General features: G+C 42.7%; 2 protein-coding genes across 4 annotated transcripts in view; one reads left to right on the forward strand and one right to left on the reverse strand.

The window, feature by feature from the left end:
- Positions 1 to 8,826, forward strand: part of LOC139267377 (uncharacterized) — a 290,673-nt gene extending 281,847 nt beyond the window's left edge. For both annotated transcript variants that reach the window (XM_070885623.1, XM_070885624.1), the window contains 2 exons: positions 2,207 to 2,369; positions 6,930 to 8,826. In XM_070885623.1, the coding sequence (XP_070741724.1) occupies positions 2,207 to 2,369; positions 6,930 to 7,018 (252 nt within the window). In that variant the 3' untranslated portion in view covers positions 7,019 to 8,826. The remainder of the gene's footprint in view (positions 1 to 2,206; positions 2,370 to 6,929) is intronic.
- The window catches only part of rtn4ip1 (reticulon 4 interacting protein 1), a 77,889-nt gene that overhangs the window by 11,497 nt on the left and 44,112 nt on the right, over positions 1 to 22,280 (reverse strand). The window contains exon 9 of one of the 2 annotated variants that reach the window (XM_070885626.1): positions 7,641 to 9,045. The exons of the other annotated variant lie outside the window; for it this stretch is intronic. Within the exon in view, the coding sequence (XP_070741727.1) occupies positions 8,932 to 9,045 (114 nt within the window). The 3' untranslated portion in view covers positions 7,641 to 8,931. Of the gene's footprint in view, positions 1 to 7,640; positions 9,046 to 22,280 lie in introns of those variants that run through there. 2 annotated transcript variants of the gene reach the window in all.

Here is a 22,280-nt window from a genome sequence, read left to right on the forward strand (position 1 = left end):
CAGATAGAGGATTGGCCAACTAACCGAAAACAGAGAGTCAGGATAAATGGGTCATTTTCCAGTTGGCAAATAGTGACTAGTGGGGTGCTGCAGGGATTAATGACTTGGATGAAGGGACCAAGTGTAATGTAGCCAAATTTGCTGCTGATACAAAGATGGGTGGGAAAGCAAATTGAAAGGAGGACACAAAATATCTGCAAAGGGATATAGACAGGCTAAGTGAATGGGCAAAAATTTGGCAGATGGAGTATAATGTGGGAAAATAGGTTATCCACTTTGGGAGAAATAATAGAAAAGCAAGTTATAATTTAAATGGAGAAAAATTGTAGTGCTGCAGTTCAGTGGGACCTGGAGGTCCTAGTGTATGAAACACAAAAAGTTAATATGCAGGTACAGCAAGTAATCGGGAAGGCAAATGGAATGTTGGCCTTTATTGCAAGGTGAATAGAGTATAAAAGCAGAGAAGTCCTGCTACGACTGTACAGGGTATTGGTGAGGCCACACCTAGAGTACTGCGTTCAGTTTTGGTCTCTATTGAAGGAAGGAATATACTTCAGAAGATTGAGAGGTGATCTTATCAAAACATATAAGATAATGAGGGGGCTCGATAAGGTGCATGGAGAGGATATTTCCATTCGTAGGGGAAACTAAAACTAGGGGACATAGTCTCAGAATAAGGGGCCACCCATTTAATACTGAGATGAGGAGGAATTTCTTCTCTGAGGGTTGTAATCTAAGGAATTATCTGACCCAGAGAGCTGTGGAGGCTGGGATTTTTGAGCGATAAGGGACTAAAGACTAAAGGGTTATGGGGAACGGGCGGGGAAGTGGAGCTGAGTCCATGATCAGATCAGCCAGGATCTTATTAAATGGCGGAGCATGTTCGAAGGGCCAGGTGGCCTACTCCTACTCCTATTATGTTCTTTTGTACCAGAGAGTGCCTGGCACACCTGGAACCATAATTCAGTGGTGGGGAAGGGAGAAAATTGAAGAGGGGTAAAAATAGCCTCCTGGGACCTGCAGGCTTTTCAATTAGAATGATAAGGAAATTAAATTACATGCCCGAGACGAACAATTCACACCTCCTCCAGAAACAGAACACAGCAGTATTTGGACTGTAAAAGATTCTTGTGAAGATCATGTCTTAACATCTGGCATAGTAACATAATTTCAACTGCCCTTCCTTTCATTTTGGAACTCTAATGTGGAATTTAAGATGTGCATGTGAAGAGAAACCCTGGGTGCTATGTGAAAAAAACAAACTGTTAGCAAATCCATTTAACTGTTTGTGTCCTATGGGAATTTTGGATAAAATAATGAATTGCTTGTTAGCTATCTGAGAGTATTGCACACTGATCACAGCAGGTAGCGTAGAGCCATATTAGGAGCATTCTATAGGAATAGTTGACACTAGTTGGGCAGTCTCAGGCTTGTTGTATTGGCTGACCTTTGCAAGGCCGTAGTCTGGAATAATCCTCACAGTCCTCAAACATTGTTATTTGTAATTAGCAACAAAAAAGATGTACAATTTGGAGCCTTTTAGTAGACAATCTCTTCCATGGCACGTGAAGGACAACCAACAAAGCAGCACTTGTGGTAGGTCTGAAGTTGCAGCTCAGATGGGGCAGAGCTGAGAGTTTTACTCTGCAGCAGTCTGTGCTGTGCTTGATCTGAGAGTGCATGATGCTAACACTGGGTACCTGAAATAGGAAAAATTAACATCCTATTCCTTAATGAATACAAACCAATTAATTGGGATGGGTGAGGGGAGTGATTCTAGTTTCTTGTACTGTTCAGTCTTATTTGGATGCTTGCTTAAGAATGCCTTGTATAGGGCATAGAAAGATGGTGAATAAAGATAATCTACATTAGCTTATTCAGATGGTCTTTCGAAAAAAAAAGTGCTTCAGTACAATGACTAAGTGCTTTTTAAAAAAAAACCCACAGTGAATAGATAACTGTTCAGATCATAACATATGGCACAAGTGCCTGAAAGCACAAATATTCCCCTGGGACGTCCCATTAGGTGTAGTATAGTGCACAAGAATGGTCCGACTTAAATCAAGAATTATACTCGTGGGCCATTTGAAAGCAGAATATGCACATAGTTGATATTAGTTTATGATATTTATCAGGCATTTACTGTCTCTCAGAAGAACATTTTTCTAATTCATTGGTTTACGCCATTTTCCTCTTTCGCCCTCAGGTGGCAGAAGATTGCTGCGTGGATATAATTGGAAGCTTGCTCAATCCAGGTTCAAGATTGGGTGTCTCTGTACAGGACAGTAAAGACATTCATTTATGGAGCATCAATTCAAATGGAGTCATATTCAGTGGAATAAAGACTGACCTAGTTATTAATGTAAAAGGTGAGGAGTTGGCCCTTCATTCTCCGATTCGCTTGTCTATATTGAAAGGACATTGTACTTATCCACTAATAATCAGCATTTCCATCGACTTGATGTAAATAATCATGCAAGCCAACAGTGTGGAAATGTTCACCTTATCTTTCTCTTTCCATAGATGCTCCCTGAACTGCTGAGTATTTCCGGCATTTTCTATTTTTAGTCCCAAACCAATGTTGAATTAGTAAAGTTTAAAAAAAATAAGGATTTGCTTATAGATAGGTGATCCCCATGTGTGGTTGCCAGTAGATTTGTGAGAAAGTATCTCTCTTTCCCCCCCATCCCCACTCCCCATTTGTTCTTTGGATATGGACAACACTGGCCAGATTCAAATATGTAGCATGGGACTTTCAGGAGAGGCCAGACTAGATAGGAGTGTAGGTCCGCTTCCTTGATGGATATTAGTGAACCAGTTGGTCATTTTCTGGTGCCAGTCCACAAATTAACAGACTTTTAAAAGTTCAGTTTCACAATTGGCCATGGTGGGATTTGAACTTTTGCAAGGTTTTTATTCAAAACCATTGGGTTGCTGATCCAATGCTATTATTACTGGGCCATTGTACCATAGAAGTTCCAGACTAGAAATGTTTTAAAAAGAACACCCACTTGTAAAATTCATTGCAGTTATTACAGATATTATATACTACTTATATTGCATTTCTTGACTGGGCAATAACACGAGGATATAAATTGTGACTGTACTCATGTTCATTTTGCTAAGCATAACCAAATTTGATGACCGTAAAACCTAAGTTATACATGGTCTCGACAACAAATTGCATTTATATAAAAGCAAAATACTACAAATGCTGAAAATATAAAATTGCATTTATGTAGTGCCTTTAATGTCCCAAGGCACTTCAGAGGAGCATAATTAGGCAACATTTGACACCGAGCCACATTAGGACAGGTAATCAAAAGCTTGGTCAGAGGTAGGTTTTTAAAGGAGCGACTTGAAGGAAGAGAAAGGGGTATGGAGAGATGAGAGTTTTAGGAAGGAAAGGCATGGCCGCCAATGTGGAGCGATAAAAATCGTGAATGCGCAAGAGGCCAGAATTGGAGGAGTGCAGAGATCTCGGAGGGTTGTTGGGCTGAGGGAGGTTACAGGAATGGGGAGGGGTGAGGCTATGGAGGGATTTGAACACAAGGGTGAGAATTTTAAAATCGAGGTGTTGTTGGACTGGGAGCCAATGTAGGTCAGCGAGCTCGGGTGATGGGTGAATGGGACTTGGTATATAAGCCTCTTATTTTAAAGCTTACTTTACAAATCATAGTGGGTGGTGCAAATGTTTGAGGGAGTGCTGCACTGTCGGAGGTGCTACCCTTCACACGAGACATTAACCCGAGGCCCAGTCTGCTACTCTGGTGGATGTAAAAGATCCCACAGCACTATTTCGAAAAAGAGCAGGGGAGTTGTCTGTGTCCTGGCCAATATTTATCCATGAATCAACATCACCAAAACAGATTATCTGATCATTACCACATTGCTGTTTGTTGGAACTTGCTGTGTGAAAATTGACTGCCACATTTCTCTACATTAATAGAGACTATACTTCAAAAGTACTTCAGTCATTGTGACACACTTTGGGGTGTCCCAAGGTCATGAAAGATGCTATATAAATGCATGTGCTAGAAATAACTTCAGCTACAGGTTGTTAACTGTTATGGAACACTGCCATATTTGGCACCTAATTATATTTGCCAATTTCTTAATTTAAGCAGTTTTATTTGATTACTTTAATCTATTTTCTCTCAACTTTAAAATATTCTGATTATTTCAGGGGATTTGTATTTGACGAAGTGACTTTCAGATTTTTTTTTGAGTATTCAGCAGCAGGTTTAAACATGAGAATTTCTTGGCAACAAATAGTGCCCTGCATTGGCCTGAGCTTGCACTGACTTGCTTGATTCAATTGTTCCACCATTGGCAGCTGTGCCTTCAGCTGCCCGGGGCTATAAGCTCTATAATTCCTCACCCCCACTCCAAACCTCTCTGCCCCTCTCTCTCCTTTTAAGACGCTCTATAAATCCTATCTCTTTCGTCAAGCTTTTGGTCATCTCTCTTAATAATATCTGTGTGATTCGGTGTCAAATTTTGTTTTCTATGCTCCTGTGAAGTGCCTTGCACGTTTTACTTTGTTAAAGGTGCTTTATTGATGCAAGTTGTTTTCTTATCTACGCTATGCCTGTTAACCAACATGCAGACAGCAAGGACTGCAGTTTTTTTTGGTTTAATACTCAATTAAGAAATTGAAAAATTCACTGCTTCATTTGGCCAGGAGAGTTAATATTGGTACTTGTGCAGACGTGCAGGTTACATGGGTTCTCCAGAATATAACGTGCTTGTTCCACGAGCTTATACATTATTGAATGATGTTAACTAAAGCCTCGTTATACCACATAGACTGGTCATTGGGTAGTACTGCCATAAACACTATTCTTATTTATTTACTGCCATTGTTTGCCAGCGTCTATTCATTCTGAATTTCCAGCATTACTAAATTTTTGATCACTTGACAGCTACTAATTAATGGGCCATTCAGCCCCTCAGGCTTGTCCCTCTATTCAGTTAGATAATGGCTGTTCTCTTCCTCAACTCCATTTACCTGCCTTTGATCCATATCTCTGGATACTTTTACCTAATAACAATATGTTCATTGTGATGTATCATTGGTTAATAAGGAAAATGTCTCCTTGGAATAAATGGTATGGTCTTGACTGATTTTCGTCATCAATATTTGATCTGTCTATACAAGCATAGTTTTACATTATCGTGGTATAAGCCATTTAAAAAAAAAGTTTGTGATTCAAGCTTTAGAAATGTGGGAGGCGGTCACAGGTATGGAAGTTACTTTTTCTGCTGGGCAGTCATACTATCCAACTCAGCAGATTTCTATTTAGTCATTAATTTTATTCAGAAGTTTTCTTTGCTATATGGCCATTGCTATATTTCATTCATCCAACTCCAAGCAGGTCAGATGTCAAATAAAGAAAGTATGTGTGAGGGGCACAATTAATGTGAAAGTGCTACCTGGAGTTTGCAGTCAATGGGGGTCTCTGACCTCTGAAATGATCAGGATGAAATACTTATAAAACCAAGTGCTTTATGTTCAAAGTACTCTCTGTCCTAGTGCTTGCGAAATACATGCACTGATTTTGCTACCATTTTTTTAATAAAAGTAACGTTTGTTACTCATTACTCGTTATTTGTGTGTCCCTGAGCCACACCATTTAACAGTGCAAGGGGGCAGGTTGCTTTTCATCTGTTCTGTATCACTTCTAAGTGATAACAAGAAATAGGAGCAGCTGTAGGTCATTTGAGTTTGCTCAGCCATTTAATAAGATCACGGCTGATCTGATCTTTGCCTCAACTCCACTTTCCTGCACTATCCCCATATCCCTTGATTCCCTTAATATCCAAAAATCTATCGATCTCTATCTTGAATATCTGTCAAAGACTTGGCCTCCACAACCCTCTGGGGTAGAGAATTCCAAAGATTCACCACCTTCTGAGTGAAGACGTTTCTCCTCATCTCAGTCCTAAATGGCCAACCCCTTATTCGGAGACTGTGACCCCTGGTAATAGATGCCTCAGTCAGGGAAAACATCCTCCCTGCATCTACCCTGTCGAGCCCTGTAAGAATTTTGTATGTTTCAATGAGATCACCTCTCATTCTTCTAAACTCTGGAGAATATAGGCCTAGTCTACTCAATCTCTCCTCATGGGACAATCCCCCCATCCCAGGAATCAGTCTGGTAAACTTTTATTGCACTCCCTCTATGGCAAGTATATCCTTCCTTAGGTAAGGAGACCAAAACTGTACACAATATACCAGGGCATATTTCTAATTGCAGTAAGATGTCTTGTATTCAAATTCTCTTGTAATAAAGGCCAACATACCAATTGCTTGCTGTACCTGCTTAACTTTGTTATTTGTGTACAAGGACACCCAGATCCTGCTGAACACCAACATTTCCCAATCACTCACCATTTTAAAAATACTCTGCTTTTCTATTTTTCCTACTAAAGTAGATAACTTCACATTTCTCCACATTATATTCCATTTGCCATGTTCTTGCCCACTCACTTAGCCTGTCTATATCCCCTTGAAGTCACGTTTTACTTTTGGAGGTAATTTTTAACGAGTGCAGTGTACAGGACTGGTATATTTTGTTAGAATTTAACTTTTTTTAAAACATGAACAATTCTGCTTTATACCTTCTAGGTTCAAATAATGTATTCAATTAGTTTTACTGCTTATAGGAGCACAGGTAGCATTTCTGGAGAATTGAGGAGCGTCTTGTTTTAGAAATTTTAAAATTAAATTGGATAATCTATGGCTAGATTAATGGCTTTCTGACTAAACTTTGAAAATTAAAATTAAAAAGTGTATTTAAATTTAAAAGCGGATACTGCAATATTTTTAGCAGCACTTTTTACTTTTGGAGGTGCTTTTTGTCAGAATTCAACTTTTCAAAAAGTGGTCATCAAATGTGTCTAACTGTTGCAATGTTGTTTTAAAGGTGGTCAGCATTACGACTATAATCAAGCCATTGTCAGCAGATTTGACGAGGTTCAGCCAACACAAAGATGGGACCTGGAAATCCTTTGATCCTTTCCGGATGAAAAACCTAAGGCGCTTTTCTAAATGATGTATCGAATCTTTCCACTGTACTGTCAGTAGTGCAATGTTGCACTTTCAAGTGAGCTCCAGAAATAGAATATTGGAATTCAGAGCTAGAGAGAGAGAGATAACATCTCAATTATGTGTTTATTTGTAATTAACTATTGCTCACTCCCTATGTAACATAATTAAGTCTGAGGTGGAAGTAAAGTCTCACATCTTTATCATTTTTCAAGATTAGTTCATGCTGGCCTGGCTGTTGTTATTTCACTGTCTAAATGAGGAAATCTCATGCCTGCTTCAAGTGCTTTGAAATCTTTTTTTAAAAATTGCTATTTATAATTGACAAACACTGTGCTCACAGGTTTTATGGAGCATTAGAAATCTGCTTTAGTATTTTGGTCAATGTCCTCTGTTGCAACCGGTGTTGAGAGTATTTTTTGCTTCGCAAAAATGAAACTTTCCCAGTACTTCTGTGTAGTATTGCTGTAGATGTCAGTCAATTCATATTGATTTCTATTCATTTCAAAGGAGTTACCCACACAGTAGAACAAACAATTTTAAATATTTGAATACCATAATTAACATAAATGATACGATGAAACATTTGAGTATTAAATGTTTTGATATTCTGAGATTTTGAGGGGGTGAAAAGCAGTGTTCCCTGTAAGGTGAGCGGCCACGCGGTACTCCAGGGAAACCCGCACAACCGGCATGTGTGGTATTTTGAAAGGCCCGCTCAGCAAAGGGGACCAGCAGGGCCAGAAAAATTACAGGAACATGGGTTAACTGGTTTAAGTAGCCTACTGTGTTATAGCACCATGACAACCTTGGCAGCACTGTAACTGAAATACTTTATCAAAGGTGGTGGCACAAAATACAGCTTGATCTTTTAATTAAATTTGTTTATGTAGCAACTGCTGTCAATTCATTAAAGTGCAGGTCATCCAGTTGTCAGCTGAGGTGGATAGGGGACTCTCTCTAAACTTACAGCTACTGTGATAACGATTGTGTTCTTTTTTAAATAAATTAAATGGAAGTCAATTCATTTAAGTTTCAAAAGCAATTTAAGAACTGTTCTTTTGAAAGTGGTTCTTGCTCTGCAATGGTGGTGCTGACTTTCACTTAGAGGTTGAATTCTGACTCTAAGTCTGCAGATTGTTCTACATTTTTTTGTGAAGCAATAGTCAATCCTGATTCAACCAGTTGCAACTAAGTACCTCCCAACAGATCCCACTGAGCGTGTTTTAGTATAGTGGTAGGGGTGTTGAGAATTTGTTCTGGCAGGCCCAGGAATTGCTTCTACGTTAGTGAGTCAGTGGATGTTTTTAAATGGTGGTTTTGTTCGATGATTGCATCAAAGATTGTAATGCGCACAGTTTATAGCAATTTGTAACTTGAGAATTTTATAACCTAATTGAATAGGAATAGAATACACAACTTCTAATGTCTGACAAACACTTTTTTTTTTGTAGTTTAAGGTAACGGGATAATTTGAGCTGCACCAATATAGTTGTATAGTTTTACATAATTGGGGTTTATGCTGGTTTACTTTACCTGTGTTATCCAAATTGTTTGCTTTTATCATCTGAACTATTGTAACATTGGTTTTTGACCTAAAATTGGATGAATTATTTTATTTAACCATCTTATTTACAATTGTTTTGATGCATCTGACTGGTGGACTGTGTTTTATTTCCCCTTCCTCTGAACAGAATGTAGTTGTCACCTTCAACTGTATTCATTCAAGGTCTTGAACTGTATCCGTAACAAGTTTACTAAATAAAATGTTTAACGTTTGAGTTATTTGTTAGAGCCAATGTTTGTTGCAACCATTCAAAATATAATTAAATGGATTTAATATCAAAGTGGTCTGTACAGATCATCAGCCCCTATTACAATCATTCTCCACTCCTGTCGATTACAGTCTTGCCTCGTGCATGACCTCCTTCCAGTTTCAGGAAAGCCTTGGGAACTTCCAAGAATGGGAAAACCTTCTCAACAACCGACCGAATCTGAAAAGATAAAGAAATTACTTCTGACAACTATTTAGTGTCTTCACTTGTCAATTAGCTCCTGCTCCAGTTTGGGTGGGGGAATTTAGAGAAGTAAAGGTTGCACAGCGGGAAGTCATTGCGCACGTGGTTGGCAGCTCGAGGTGCTGTGTCAGTCCAGTCCTCCAGGGGCCAGATGTTAATAACTTGAATTTATGTAGCAGCTTTAATGTAGTGAACCATCCCTCGGCACTTCACAGCAGTATTATGAGATATTGGGGCATGTGACCAAAATCTTGGTCAGAGGCAGCTCTACGATGCCACAGCACTAACCTCACTCGGTGATGCATCTTTACACAGCAGTAATTCCAGCAAAAGTCAAATTTCATTACAATTATAACCAATTTAGCTTGTTAATGACTGACAGATAATGAATAGCAACCTTTCAACACAAAACTATATCTGATCCTAGCCTAAAATTTCAAAACATCACGTCCTGAACAATACATGGGAACAAGAGCAGGCCATTTAGCCCCTCGACCCTGTTCTGCCACTCAATTAGATCACGGCTGATGTGTTATTGTAACTCCATCTACCCACCTTTAGATAATGTAACCCTTAATGCTCTTACAAAACAGAACTTATCAGTCTAAGTTGAAATTTTCAACTGACCAAGCAGAGTTCAAATCACAGTAGCTGGGAAATTTAAATTGTTAATTAAAAATCTAGAATGAAAAGCTAGTATCTGTAATGGTGACCATGAAAATATCAGATGGTTGTAAAAACCCATCTGGTTCACTAATGTCCTTCAGGGAAGGAAATCTGCTGTCCTTACCTGGTCTGGCCTATGTGACTCCAGACCCACAGCAATAGTGGTTGACTTTTAATTGCCCTCTGAAATAGCCTCTCAAGCCGCTCTGTTGTTTAAAAAACCGCTACAAGAAACCATAAGAAAAACCAAAGTCAACTCTGAAAAATTCCTCCTCCCCCACATCTGGGGACTTGTCAAAATTGGGAGAGTTTTCCCACACACTAGTCAAGCAACAGCCTGACATAGTCCATACTCACAGAATCATACCTTTCAGCTAATGTCCCAGACTCTTATCCCCATCTCTGTCCGGCATGATAAACCCACCCAAGGTGGCGGCACCATAGTATACAGTTGGGAGGTAGTGGCCCTGGGAGTGCTCAACATTGGCTCCGGACCCCATGAAGTCTCATGGCTTCAAGTCCAATATAGGCAAGAAACCTGCTGCTGATTACCACCTACCGCACTACCTCAGCTGATGAATCAGTACTCCATGTTGAACACCACTTGGAAGAAGCAGAGAGTAGCAAGGGCACAGAATGTACTCTGGAGGACTTCAATGTCCATCACCGAGAGTGGCTCAGTTGCACCATTACTGCCCGAGCCCTGAAGGACATAGCTGCCAGACTGAGCCTGCGGCATGTGGTGAGAACCAACCTGAGGGGGAAAAACCGACGTGACCGCATCCTCACCAATCTACTTGTCGCAGATGCATCTATGACCACTGCACATTGTGGAAACGAAGTCCCGTCTTCACACTGAGTACACTCCATCGTGTTGTGTAGCACTACCACCGTGCTAAATGGGATAGATTCAGACCAGATCTAGCAGCTCAAAACTAGGCACCCATGAGGCACTGTGGGCCATCAGCAACAGCAGAATTGTATTCTACCACAATCTAACCTCATGGCCTGGCATATTCCTCACGCTACCATTACCATCAAACCAAGGGACCAACCCTGGATCAATAAGAGCATGCCAGGAAAAGCACCAGGCATACCTAAAAATGAAAATGAGGTGCCAACTTGAAGCTGCAACACAAAACTACATGCATGCTAAACAGCATGCTAGAGAGGGCTGTGCGATCCCACAAGCAACAAATCAGATTAAAAGACTGCAATTTTGCCACATCCAGTCATGAATGGTGGTGGACCATTAAACAACTAACAGGAGGAGGAGGCTCCATGCATATGCTCATCCTCAATGATGGCAGAGTCTAGCACGTGAGTGCAAAAGACAAGGCTGAAGCATTTGCAGCCATCTTCAGACAGAAGTGCCAAGTGGATGATCCATATCGGCCTCCTCCTGAGGTCCCTACCATCACAGAAGCCAGTCTTCAGACACTTTGATTCATTATACGCAATATCAAGAAACGGCTGAGCACACTGGATACAGCAAAGGCTATAGGCCCCGACAACATCCCGGCTGTCGTACTGAAGACTTGTGCTCCAGAACTAGCCGTGCCTCTAGTCAAGCTGTTCCAATACAACTACAACACTGGCATCTACCCGACAATGTCGGAAACTGCCGAGATATGTCCTGTCCGCAAAAAGCAGGACAAATGCAATCCGGCCAATTACCGACCCATCAGTCTACTCACACCCATCAGCAAAGTGATGGAAGGTGTCATCGACAGTGCTATCAAGCTGCACTCACCAATAACCTGCTCACCGATGCCCAGTTTGGGTTCTGCCAGTTTTCAGGATTTGCCTGGTTCTATTATCTATCGAATTGTAGCCAGAGAATCACCTGCAATGGCTTTTGTTCCCACTCCTGCACCATTACCTCTGGTGTCCCCCAATGATCTATCCTCAGCCCCCTCCTATCTCTCATCTACATGCTGTCCCTCAGCGACATCATCTGAAAAGAGCTCCAGTTTCCACATGTACGCAGACAACATCCAGCTCTACCTTACCACTAACTCTCTCGACCCCTCGACTATCTTTAAGTTGTCCGACATCCAATATGGGATGAACAGAATCATAGAAATTTACGGCACAGAAGGAAGCCATTTAACCAATCATGTCACGCTGGCCAACAAAGAGCTATCCAGCCTGATCACACTTTCCAGCTCTTGGTTCGTAGCCCTGTATGTTACGGCACTTCAAGTGCATATCCAAGTATTTTTCAAATGTAATGAGCGTTTCTGCCTCTTTCACCCTTTCATGCAGTGAGCTCCAGACTCCCACCTTCCTCTGGGTGAAAAAAGTTCTCAACGCCCTCTAATCCTTCTACCAATTATTTTAAATCTATGCCCCCTGGTTATTGATCTCTGCTAGGGAAAATAGGGCTTTCCTATCCACTCTTATCTAAGAACATAACAAATAGGAGCAGGAGTAGGCCATTTGGCTCCTCAAGCCTGCTCCGCCATTCAATAAGATCATGGCTGATCTGATCATAGACTTGGCTCCACTTCCCTGCCCGCTCCCTATAACCCTTCACTCCCTTGTCGCTCAAAAATCTGTACCTCCGCCTTAATATATATTCAATGACCCAGCCTCCACAGCTCTCTGGGGCAGAGAATTCCATAGATTTACAACCCTCAGAGGAAATGTCTCCTCAGCTCAGTTTTAAATGAGCAGCCCCTTATTTTAAGACTGTGTCCCTAGTTTTAGTTTCCCCTATGTGTGGAAATATCCTCTCTGCATCCACCTTGTCGAGCTCCCTCATTATCTTACATGCTTCGATACGATCACCTCTCATTCTTCTGAACTCCAATGTGTATAGGCCCAACCTAACTCAACCTATCTTCATAAGTCAACCCCCTCAACTCCAGAATCAACCTAGTGAACCTTCTCTGAACAGCCTCCAATGCAAATATATCCTTCCTTAAATACAGAGACCAAAACTGAATGCAGTACTCCAGGTGTGGCCTCACCAATACCCTGTACAGTTGTAGCAGAACTTCGCTGCTTTTATACTCTATCCCCCTTGCAATAAAGGCCAACATTCTGTATCTTCCTGATTACTTGCTGTACCTGCATACTAACTTTGTGTGTTTCATGCACAAGGACCCCCAGGTCTCTCTGTACTACAACACTTTGCAATTTTTCTCCATTTAAATTATAATTTGCTTTTCTATTATTTCTGCCAAAATGGATAATCTCACATTTTCCCACATTATACTCCATCTGCCAAATTTTTGCCACTCACTTAGCCTGTCTATATCCAGGCTGAACCAGACTGTTCGCAACTTTGGCGTCATATTTGAACCTGAAATGAGCTTCCAACTACATATCCACGCCATTACTAAGACTGTCTATTTCCACCTCCAGAACATGGCCCAACTCTGCCCCTACCTCAGCTCATCTGCTGCTGAAACCATCATCCATGTGTTTGTTGCCTCTCTTGACACTTCCAATGCACTCCTGGCCAGCCTCCTACATTCTACCCTCTGTAAATTTGAGGTCATCCAAAACCCGTGTCCTAAATCGCACCAAGTCCCATTTGCTCATCACCCCTGTGCTTGCTGGCCTACATTGGCTCCGGGTTAAGCAACACCTCGATTTCAAAATTCTCATCCTGGTTTTCAAATCCCTCCTTGGCTTCACTCCGCCCTATCTCTAATCTCCGTCAGCCCCACAACACTCCGAGATATCTGCACTCCTCGCATTCTGGCCTCTTGAGCATCCCTGATTTTAATCACTCAACCATTGGTGGCCATGCCTTCTGTTGCCTAGGTCCCAAGCTCTGGAATACCCTCGCTAAACTCCTCCGCCTATTTCCTCCTTAAAACTTTGATCAAGTTTTTTGTTCTGTCCCAATATCTCCTCATGTGGCTGTTTGATAATGTTCCTGTGAAGCACCATGGGATGTTTCATTACATTAATGGCGCTATATAATTACAAATTGTTGTTTTTGTTGAAAGACTTCATGCAATGTTTTTCCAAACCAGACAAATATCTTGGCATAATCAGATTTTGATGTTTAGGTCAGAAGGGTGTAATTTATATAGGCTAGCTCCCTAAAAGTTTTAATGTCCAAAAAGCAACAGCTATATTCCCTGCCAGTTTCTCAACACGGTACTGCTGTCACCACTAACACACTGGTGTTGCTGTTTGAAGACATTATTGGGCTGATGAGTCAGAAAACTGGGAAACCAATTTCAAAGCTTTTTTATGAATACACATGATACTAAATAATTTAGAAGAAGAAACAACAGCGCTGATGACCTGCTTAGTTACGCTGCCATGCAGAACCCTCGAGCAGTTCACAAAGGGACTGCAGCTAACGCCATAACATGACAGATGTTTGTGCTGCAGACAGTACTTGCGGCGTAGAATGGTTTTAAACTCATGAAATGTTCTGATCACATCATGTGAGGTCATGCACTTTTGCAGAAAAAAATCAAAAGAGCAAGTTATTATTTAAATGGAGGAAGATTGCAAAGTGCCGCAGTACAGCGGGACCTGGGGATACTTGTGCATGAAACACAAAAGCATAGTATGCAGATACAGCAAGTGATCAGAATGGTATCTTGGCCTTTATTGCAATGGGGTTGGAGTATAAAAGCAGGGAAGTCTTACTACAGCTATATAAGGTATTGGTGAGGCCACACCTGGAATATTGCGTGCAGTTTTGGTTTCCATATTTACGAAAGGATATACTTTGGAGGCAGTTCAGAGAAGGTTCACCAGGTTGATTCTGGAGATGAGGGGGTTGACTTATGAGGAAAGGTTGAGTAGGTTGGGCCTCTACTCATTGGAATTCAGAAGAATGAGGGGTGATCTTATCGAAATGTATAAGATTATGAAGGGGCTTGACAAGGTGGATGCAGAGATGTTTCCACTAATGGGGAAGACTAGAACTAGAGGACATGATCTTCGAATAAGGGGCCGCCCATTTAAAACAGAGATGAGGAGAAATTTCTTCTTCCAGAGGGTTGTAAATCGCTGCCTTAGAGCTGTGGAAGCTGGGATATTGAATAAATTTAAGACAGAAATAGACAGTTTCTTAAACAATAAGGGGATAAGGGGTTATGGGGAGTGGGCGGGGAAGTGGAGCTGAGTCCATGATCTTATTGATTGGCTGAGTAGGTTCGAGGGGCCGTATGGCCTACTCCTGTTCCTATTTCTTACGTTTTTAGAAGGATGCAGTTAAATCGTTAAGATGCACTTTGTTAGAATAGCTGTAAATTCTAATTTCTATAAAAAAGCTAGCCACCACAGCAACAGAATCAACAACGCGGAGGTCGAAGTCGGCAAGGAGCGGAGGGAGGGACCCGCGAGGAGCGGAGATTGGGACCAGAGGTGTAGCAGCGTGGACAAGACCAAGGGAAGGCGCAGCATGGGCCAATAGTGCGGCTGTGAGGTCGTGAGGCTCACATTGCGTACTATGATTTCCATTATGCGCGAGGATTCTTCATCGCAGTCAAGGCCACCTACAGCCCAAGGCCCCACCCCACTGCTGGCCAAGAATGGGGAGACACTCATCAAGGATACCGAGGCAGTCAGGATCCGCTGGAAGGTGCACTTCGAAGATCTCCTCAAATGAGACTCTGCCTTTGACTCATCTCCATCCTGCAGCATGTTACCCGCCACCACCTCAGCAAAACCCCAGCCCTGCACGAGGTAGAAAAAGCCATAAATCAGATCAAGAACAAGGCTGTGGAAGCGGATGGAGTCTCTGCTGAGGTACTAAAGTATGGCGGAGAGGCACTATTGGCACGAATGCATGACCTCATCTCTCTCATCTGGAAGGAGAGCAAGCCGGGAGATGTGAGAGATGCAGTAATCGTGAACATCTTTAATAAAGGGGACAAGTCCGACTGCGGCAACTAGAGGAATCTCCCTGTTATCAATCACTGCGAAAGGCGTCGGTAGAATCCTCCTCAACCGCCTTCTCCGTGGCTGAGGAGCTCCTCCCGAAGTCACAGTGCGGATTTTGTCCCCTACGGGGTACAATGGATGTGATTTTTACAACGCAACAGCTGCAAGAAAAATGCAGGGAACAGCACCAACCCTTGTACATGGCCTTCTTTGACCTAACAAAGGCCTTTGACACTGTCAACTTGAGGGTCTATGGAGTTTCCTCCTCCATTTCAGATGCCCCCAAAAGTTCGGCACCATCCTCTGCCTGCTCCACGACGACATGCAGGCCGTGATCCTTACCAACGGATCCATCACAGACTCAATCCATGTCCGGACCGGGGTCAAACAGAGTTGCGTCATCGTGCCAACCCTCTTTTTAATCTTCCTCGCTGCCATGCTCCACCTCACACTCAACAAGCTCCCCGCAGGAGTGGAACTAAACTACAGAACCAGTGGGAACCTGTTCAACCTTCATCATCTCCAGGCTAGATCCAAGACCACCCCAACCTCTGTCGTCAAGCTACAGTACGCGGACCACGCCTGCGTCTGCGCACATTCAGAGGCTGAACAAGTCATAGTCAACATCTTCACTGAGGCGTACGAAAGCATGAGCCTTACACTAAATATCCGTAAGGCAAAGGTCCTCCACCAGCCTGTCCCCCAGTCATCAAGATCCACGGCGCGGCCCTGGACAACGTGAACCATTTCCCATACCTCGGGCGTCTATCATCAACAAGGGTAGACACTGACGATGAGATTCAACACCGCATCCAGTGCGCCAGTGCAGCCTTCGGCCGCCTGAGGAAAAGAGTGTTCGAAGATCAGGCCCTCAAATCTGCCACCAAGCTCATGGTCTACAGGGCTGTATTAATATCCACCCTTCTGTATGGCTCAGAGACATGGACCATATACAGCAGACATCTCAAGTCGCTGGAGAAATACCATCAACGATGTCTCCACAAGATCCTGCAAATCCCCTGGGAGGACAGACACACCAACGTTAGTGTCCTCAACCAGGCCAACATCCCCAGCATTTAAGCGCTGACCACACTTGATGAGCTCCGCTGGGCAAGCCACATTGTTCGCATGCCTGACACAAGACTCCCAAAGCAAGCGCTCTACTCGGAAATCCTTCACGGCAAATGAGCCAAAGGTGGGCAGAGGAAACGTTATAGGGACATCCTCAAAGCCTCCTTGATAAAATGCAACATCCCCACAGACACCCGGGAGTCCCTGGCCAAAGATTGCCCTAAGTGGAGGAAGTGCATCTGGGAGAGCGCTGAGCACCTCGAGTCTCATCGCCGAGAGCATGCAGAAACCAAGCGCAGGCAGCGGAAAGAGCGTGCGACAAACCAGTCCCACCCACCCCTTTCCCTCAATGACTGTCTGTCCCACCTGTGACAGGGACTGTGGTTCTCGTATTGGACTGTTCAGTCACCTAAGAACTCATTTTTAGAGTGGAAGCTAGTCTTCCTCGATTCCGAGGGACTGCCTATGATGACGAGAGAGAGGTCCCGTGGAAAGGAGGAAGGAAGGAGGACAGTAGGAGTATGCTTGAGGTTGTGTGTATGTATTGGCACATGTGGCAAAGCCTGGTCTCCAGTCGTCTTGGATCCCCTTGCCACTGGACCAAGATCTTGCTCCGTCAAGCCAGTGTGTTAAAAGAATTCACGCACAGGCATCTTCCGCCATTTAAAATTAGTTAATCAGTCAACGGAGTACTCATTTTTAGTGTGGAAGCAAGTCATCCTCGACCCCGAGGTACTGCCTATGATGATGAAATTCTAATTTCCAGTGTAAAAAGATCTTCTGTTGTAAATCACTATATACTTTAAGGAGGTTTTTTAATTAGCTCTTTAACTCGCCCTTCCCTGAAGACAGTGACCCACATTGAGCTGCGATTCTACTGGCTGAATTTTGTTCTTTGCCCAAATGCCCATTCACTCATCGCAGATTCTTAATATTGAAATCCCAGATTTCAAATAATCAAACTGTTCCCAAAACTCCTGGAGTCCCCTGCTAAAATAAGTCAAGGCAATACCTCAAACACAAACCCACTATATCAAACTCGATCTGGTACTCGTAAAATAGGGACTATTCAATGGGGTATATAAAAGTCTGTAAGGAAGACCAAATCACCCTTGCGATTTATATAAATCTCACTAATGAATAGAATAAGTTATGCATTCTTGCACTTAAAAAAATAATTTAATTGAGTATATAACTAGATTTTGTCCAAGAGTATGTATTGCATGCTGAATGACATTTGGTTCATCGATCCAGGATTACACCCATCATGCCATCCAACTGTCTTAAATGAATCCATGGTTTTCATTCTGGCTATCCATTGCAAATGTTGCCCCATCCTAAATTAGCCTGCCTCCAGTCTGAACCAGTGCCCTTTGTCTTCCTTTTAAGGTTTAATTTGGTGCTGGCTGATTGTTTGGAAATTCTAACCCTTAGAAATGTAGTGCAACTTTCTATTTGCTATACAAATTACTGCCCAGTGGCTGGACAAAATGAGCACCCTTTCAACTTAGAAACATAGAAACATTTTTTTTCTTATAATATTTGTGGATCTGAAATTTTATATAAACTTATTCTGTAGGTCTCAAGCTGCCTCGTCAGAATTGACATGTTCATTCTCATCAGTTTAGTATCTACATAAAATTACCAAATTTGCATCGAATTTCTGAATACAAGTCACTAATGCAAATTCTTCCCATACAAGTTAGAAACACTAGGGATACCAACATTGATACTACACACCAAATCCCCTCTTTTCATCCCAACATCATTCCCTAATGATACTCTGCTGCCACTTGTCCACTTCCAGGTTTATCTTTTAATTCCTACCGTTTTAAACTTTTTGTAGTAGCCTTTCAAGCAGAGCGCCATAAAAGACTAGTCTGCAATTTTAGGTCTTTCCAGACAGAGTCGCTTCTTTATAAGTTTGATCCCTGGCTTGTGGCGAATTAGCTTATCTCAGTCAGAGTTCCCACCCTTGTGGGTAAATACGCTAACACTCGCTATCTAGGTTCACCTGTAGAGGGAGATCACATGGGTGAGGTAGCTGAAAGCTGCCACCACTTGTTGAAATTTACTCCTGCCTGAGTCAGGCAATTGGAAAAGAAAAATACAAAGAGATTCAACAGGAAGTAGACAGAGGCAGGAAAGGGATGGCAATAGTGTGTGTGGTCCCTCTGCAATATGACCTATACAAGAAACATGAGCAGAGACATACAGCAAACTAGCTGCTTTATACATTTTTTTTAAAAGCCATGTTTTCAAACTTGTTTGAGAGTAAATGCCTCTTTGAAAATTCATGTAGTAGCAGAAACAACAAAACCCTACTGATTAAAACTGCAGACAGTGAAGCTTTAAACTGTACTTAGAAATCAGGTCAACTGGAAAATTCTGCTGCTTTGAACTTTATCTGTTCAGAGACAAACACATCATAAGATTATTTGTGAATGTTTCCAAGTAAAAAATAACAACTGGAGTCATTCAGCTTCAATCACCATGAAGGCCCGAATGAGACTAAATCCCCCTCCTCCTGTTCATAGTGCTGCTGGTACAGATAACTCTGAAATCCACTGGTGAATGAGAACTGTTTTATCATCAACTACCTCACAAAAAGTCGGAGATTGATTGCAGAAAAAGTTTATGAATTTACAACAATGCATTGGGGCGGGGGGGGGGGGGGGGGGCGACAAAAACTTGGCAATACTGGCCTCAATATTAACCCCCACGATGGTCGTGAAAGGGTCGGGGGGATTTAAAGAGTTAAATACGGGGAGCATGACCACAAGCTGTGGCGCGTGCGCGCTGCCTTTTTGACGGTGGCGGATAGCGGGATGTCTGAGTGTCCCTTGATAGAATGTACTTAGCATACAACAGATGGACAGAAATCTGGTGACCCCAATAACTGCCTGGGATCCTCTCACTGACCCCAGGGGAAGGCCCCAATTCAATTCAACTCCTGCTCTGTGCTGAGTTGGCTGATTTCAATTGAGGTGACAGTCCAGTCGATGCTTGGCCTCACTGTTCCTAGACGAGGCAAAGAATCAAGAAAACAGGTGTTCTGCAGTACATCGCTCGACCAGCCGCTCTTGAAGACAGTGCATCACCGGGCGATGTAACTGGAGAGAGGGGTAGAGTTACAGCCCAGCATGTTCATGTCTTCATTCAATACCCACACAAATGCACTTTCCAATACCAGTCACTGGATAGTGAGCAAAATTGGAGGTTCTGGCTAGTTTACATCACCTTCCCCTTAGAGCCTAAAAATTCTAGGGCTAATTGTAGCACCTTTATTGTCACTCTAGCTGAGAATGGCTAATTCAGTATAGACCAGGACAGAGGGAGAGTGAGAGAGAAATTAAAGGGTCTCAAGTTGAACTACAAATCACAGACTGGAGAGTATGACGTGATACAGGGAGCCACGAAAAGACGATTTAGAGAAAGAGAGATAATTTTACATCAACAGCGGAGAGTTAGGAAGCAAATGTTCGACCTTAAAACTTAAAGGCGTCAGATATGCTTATGCTGCCAACATTATTGCTATGATGTAGCATTGCAGACAGTCACGTCTCAGTTCCCAGACGCAGTGTCACACTGCAGACAGGTGTCTCAGTTCGCAGACAAGAGCGTCACACTGCAGACAGGTGTCTCAGTTCCCAGACGCAGCGTCACACTGCAGACAGTCACGTCTCAGATCCCAGACGCAGTGTCACACTGCAGACAGGTGTCTCAGTTCGCAGACAAGAGCGTCACACTGCAGACAGGTGTCTCAGTTCCCAGACACAGCGTCACACTGCAGACAGTCACGTCTCAGTTCCCAGACGCAGTGTCACACTGCAGACAGGTGTCTCAGTTCCCAGACACAGCGTCACACTGCAGACAGTCACGTCTCAGTTCCCAGACGCAGTGTCACACTGCAGACAGGTGTCTCAGTTCCCAGACACAGCATCACACTGCAGACAGTCACGTCTCAGTTCCCAGACGCAGTGTCACACTGCAGACAGTCACGTCTCAGTTCCCAGACACAGCGTCACACTGTAGACAGTCACGTCTCAGTTCCCAGACGCAGCGTCACACTGCAGACAGTCACGTCTCAGTTCCCAGACACAGCGTCACACTGCAGACAGTCACGTCTCAGTTCCCAGACGCAGTGTCACACTGCAGACAGGTGTCTCAGTTCCCAGACACAGCGTCACACTGCAGACAGTCACGTCTCAGTTCCCAGACGCAGTGTCACACTGCAGACAGGTGTCTCAGATCCCAGACCCACAATACCGCAGTAATCAGTTGCTCGATACATACCCGCCAGGAAAATTGGCAGCCAACCTTAATATTTCGCATTCTGCAATTCTTGTGACCTGCCATGTCACAGTTGGTAGGAGGCTGAAATGTGAAACCGATGCAACTGAACACACGTAAGGTAAACAGATACTTTCTGTCACTCCCTGTGTTACGGCTGCAGCCAGTGTTTCATACACAGATTCACTGTTGTTATTTGATGAAGAAATATTTTAACTCTTACGCATCCATATGTCCTGAAGATATAATGGCGAAACCTGACAACAGTCCAAGTAATATTCATGGTCCAGCAATGGAGGAGACTGGGGCTGACTTAAACCATGCCCACAAGTCAATAAAAAGACTGTCCGTCAAAATTCAACAAGGTCACATTTTGTACAGAAATTATCCACCATTTCCTTGAACTGTAACTGAAATGGCTTTGCCATAAAGACCGGATTATTGAAACACAAAATGCAGTAGATATTGTGATAATGGATTTTCAACAGGCATTTGAAAATATAAAATGCCAGGTAGGAGGAGTCTTGATGAAATGATTGAATTCAAAATTAAAGGGAATGTGGATGGGAAGTTGGTTAAAGGAGCAGGAACAGCGATTATGTTTTCAGACCAGTGGGATGTAGAGAGTAGTGTCCCCCAGGAACATTGCTCTTTCCACTTCTATATAAAATTAATTTAGATTTGGGTTTCGGGACATAACACCAAAATCTGAAGATGAAATAAAGAGTCTGGTTAACAGTGAAGATTGTAATCAAATTAAGGAGGACACAGTCAAACGACTGGATTGACCAGAGACAGATGTAATTTAATATAGAGAAATGTGAGGCGATACATTTTGGGAGGAAGAATAAGGAGAGGAATTGAAGCTTTGAAGGTTGTACTTTGTAGGGAGATGAGGAGCAAAAAGACGCAAGGGCTCATACATTAATCTTTAAAAGTGGGAGGCCACGTTCAATAAAAAAAAACATGTTATTCCAGATTTTATAAATAGAAACAAGAAAAATAAATAAATAATAGGGGAAAGGGACAGGGGAGTGAGAATAAGTGAGAGCTCTTTCAAACAATAGGCCTTTATGTGCTGTAAACATTGGTGATTCCATAAATTACTTTTTTAAAATCTGGTATAACTAAAAGAAAAAAAATCCGATTGAAATAGATCTTCGGTTGAAATAAAGTAGATTTTGGATTTGACCCACTGGTTTACGAAATTAACTCATCTTGGAAGTTGCCCTAGGGTGAGGGGGCGATGGGTAGGCCAGAGCTCTCCCTCAATTTCTATCCACTGATCCCAGGCTGGAATGGTTTGCGTTTCTGCT

The sequence above is a fragment of the Pristiophorus japonicus genome, chromosome 7 (genome assembly GCF_044704955.1).
Source record: "Pristiophorus japonicus isolate sPriJap1 chromosome 7, sPriJap1.hap1, whole genome shotgun sequence".
Taxonomy (NCBI): Eukaryota; Metazoa; Chordata; class Chondrichthyes; family Pristiophoridae; genus Pristiophorus; species Pristiophorus japonicus.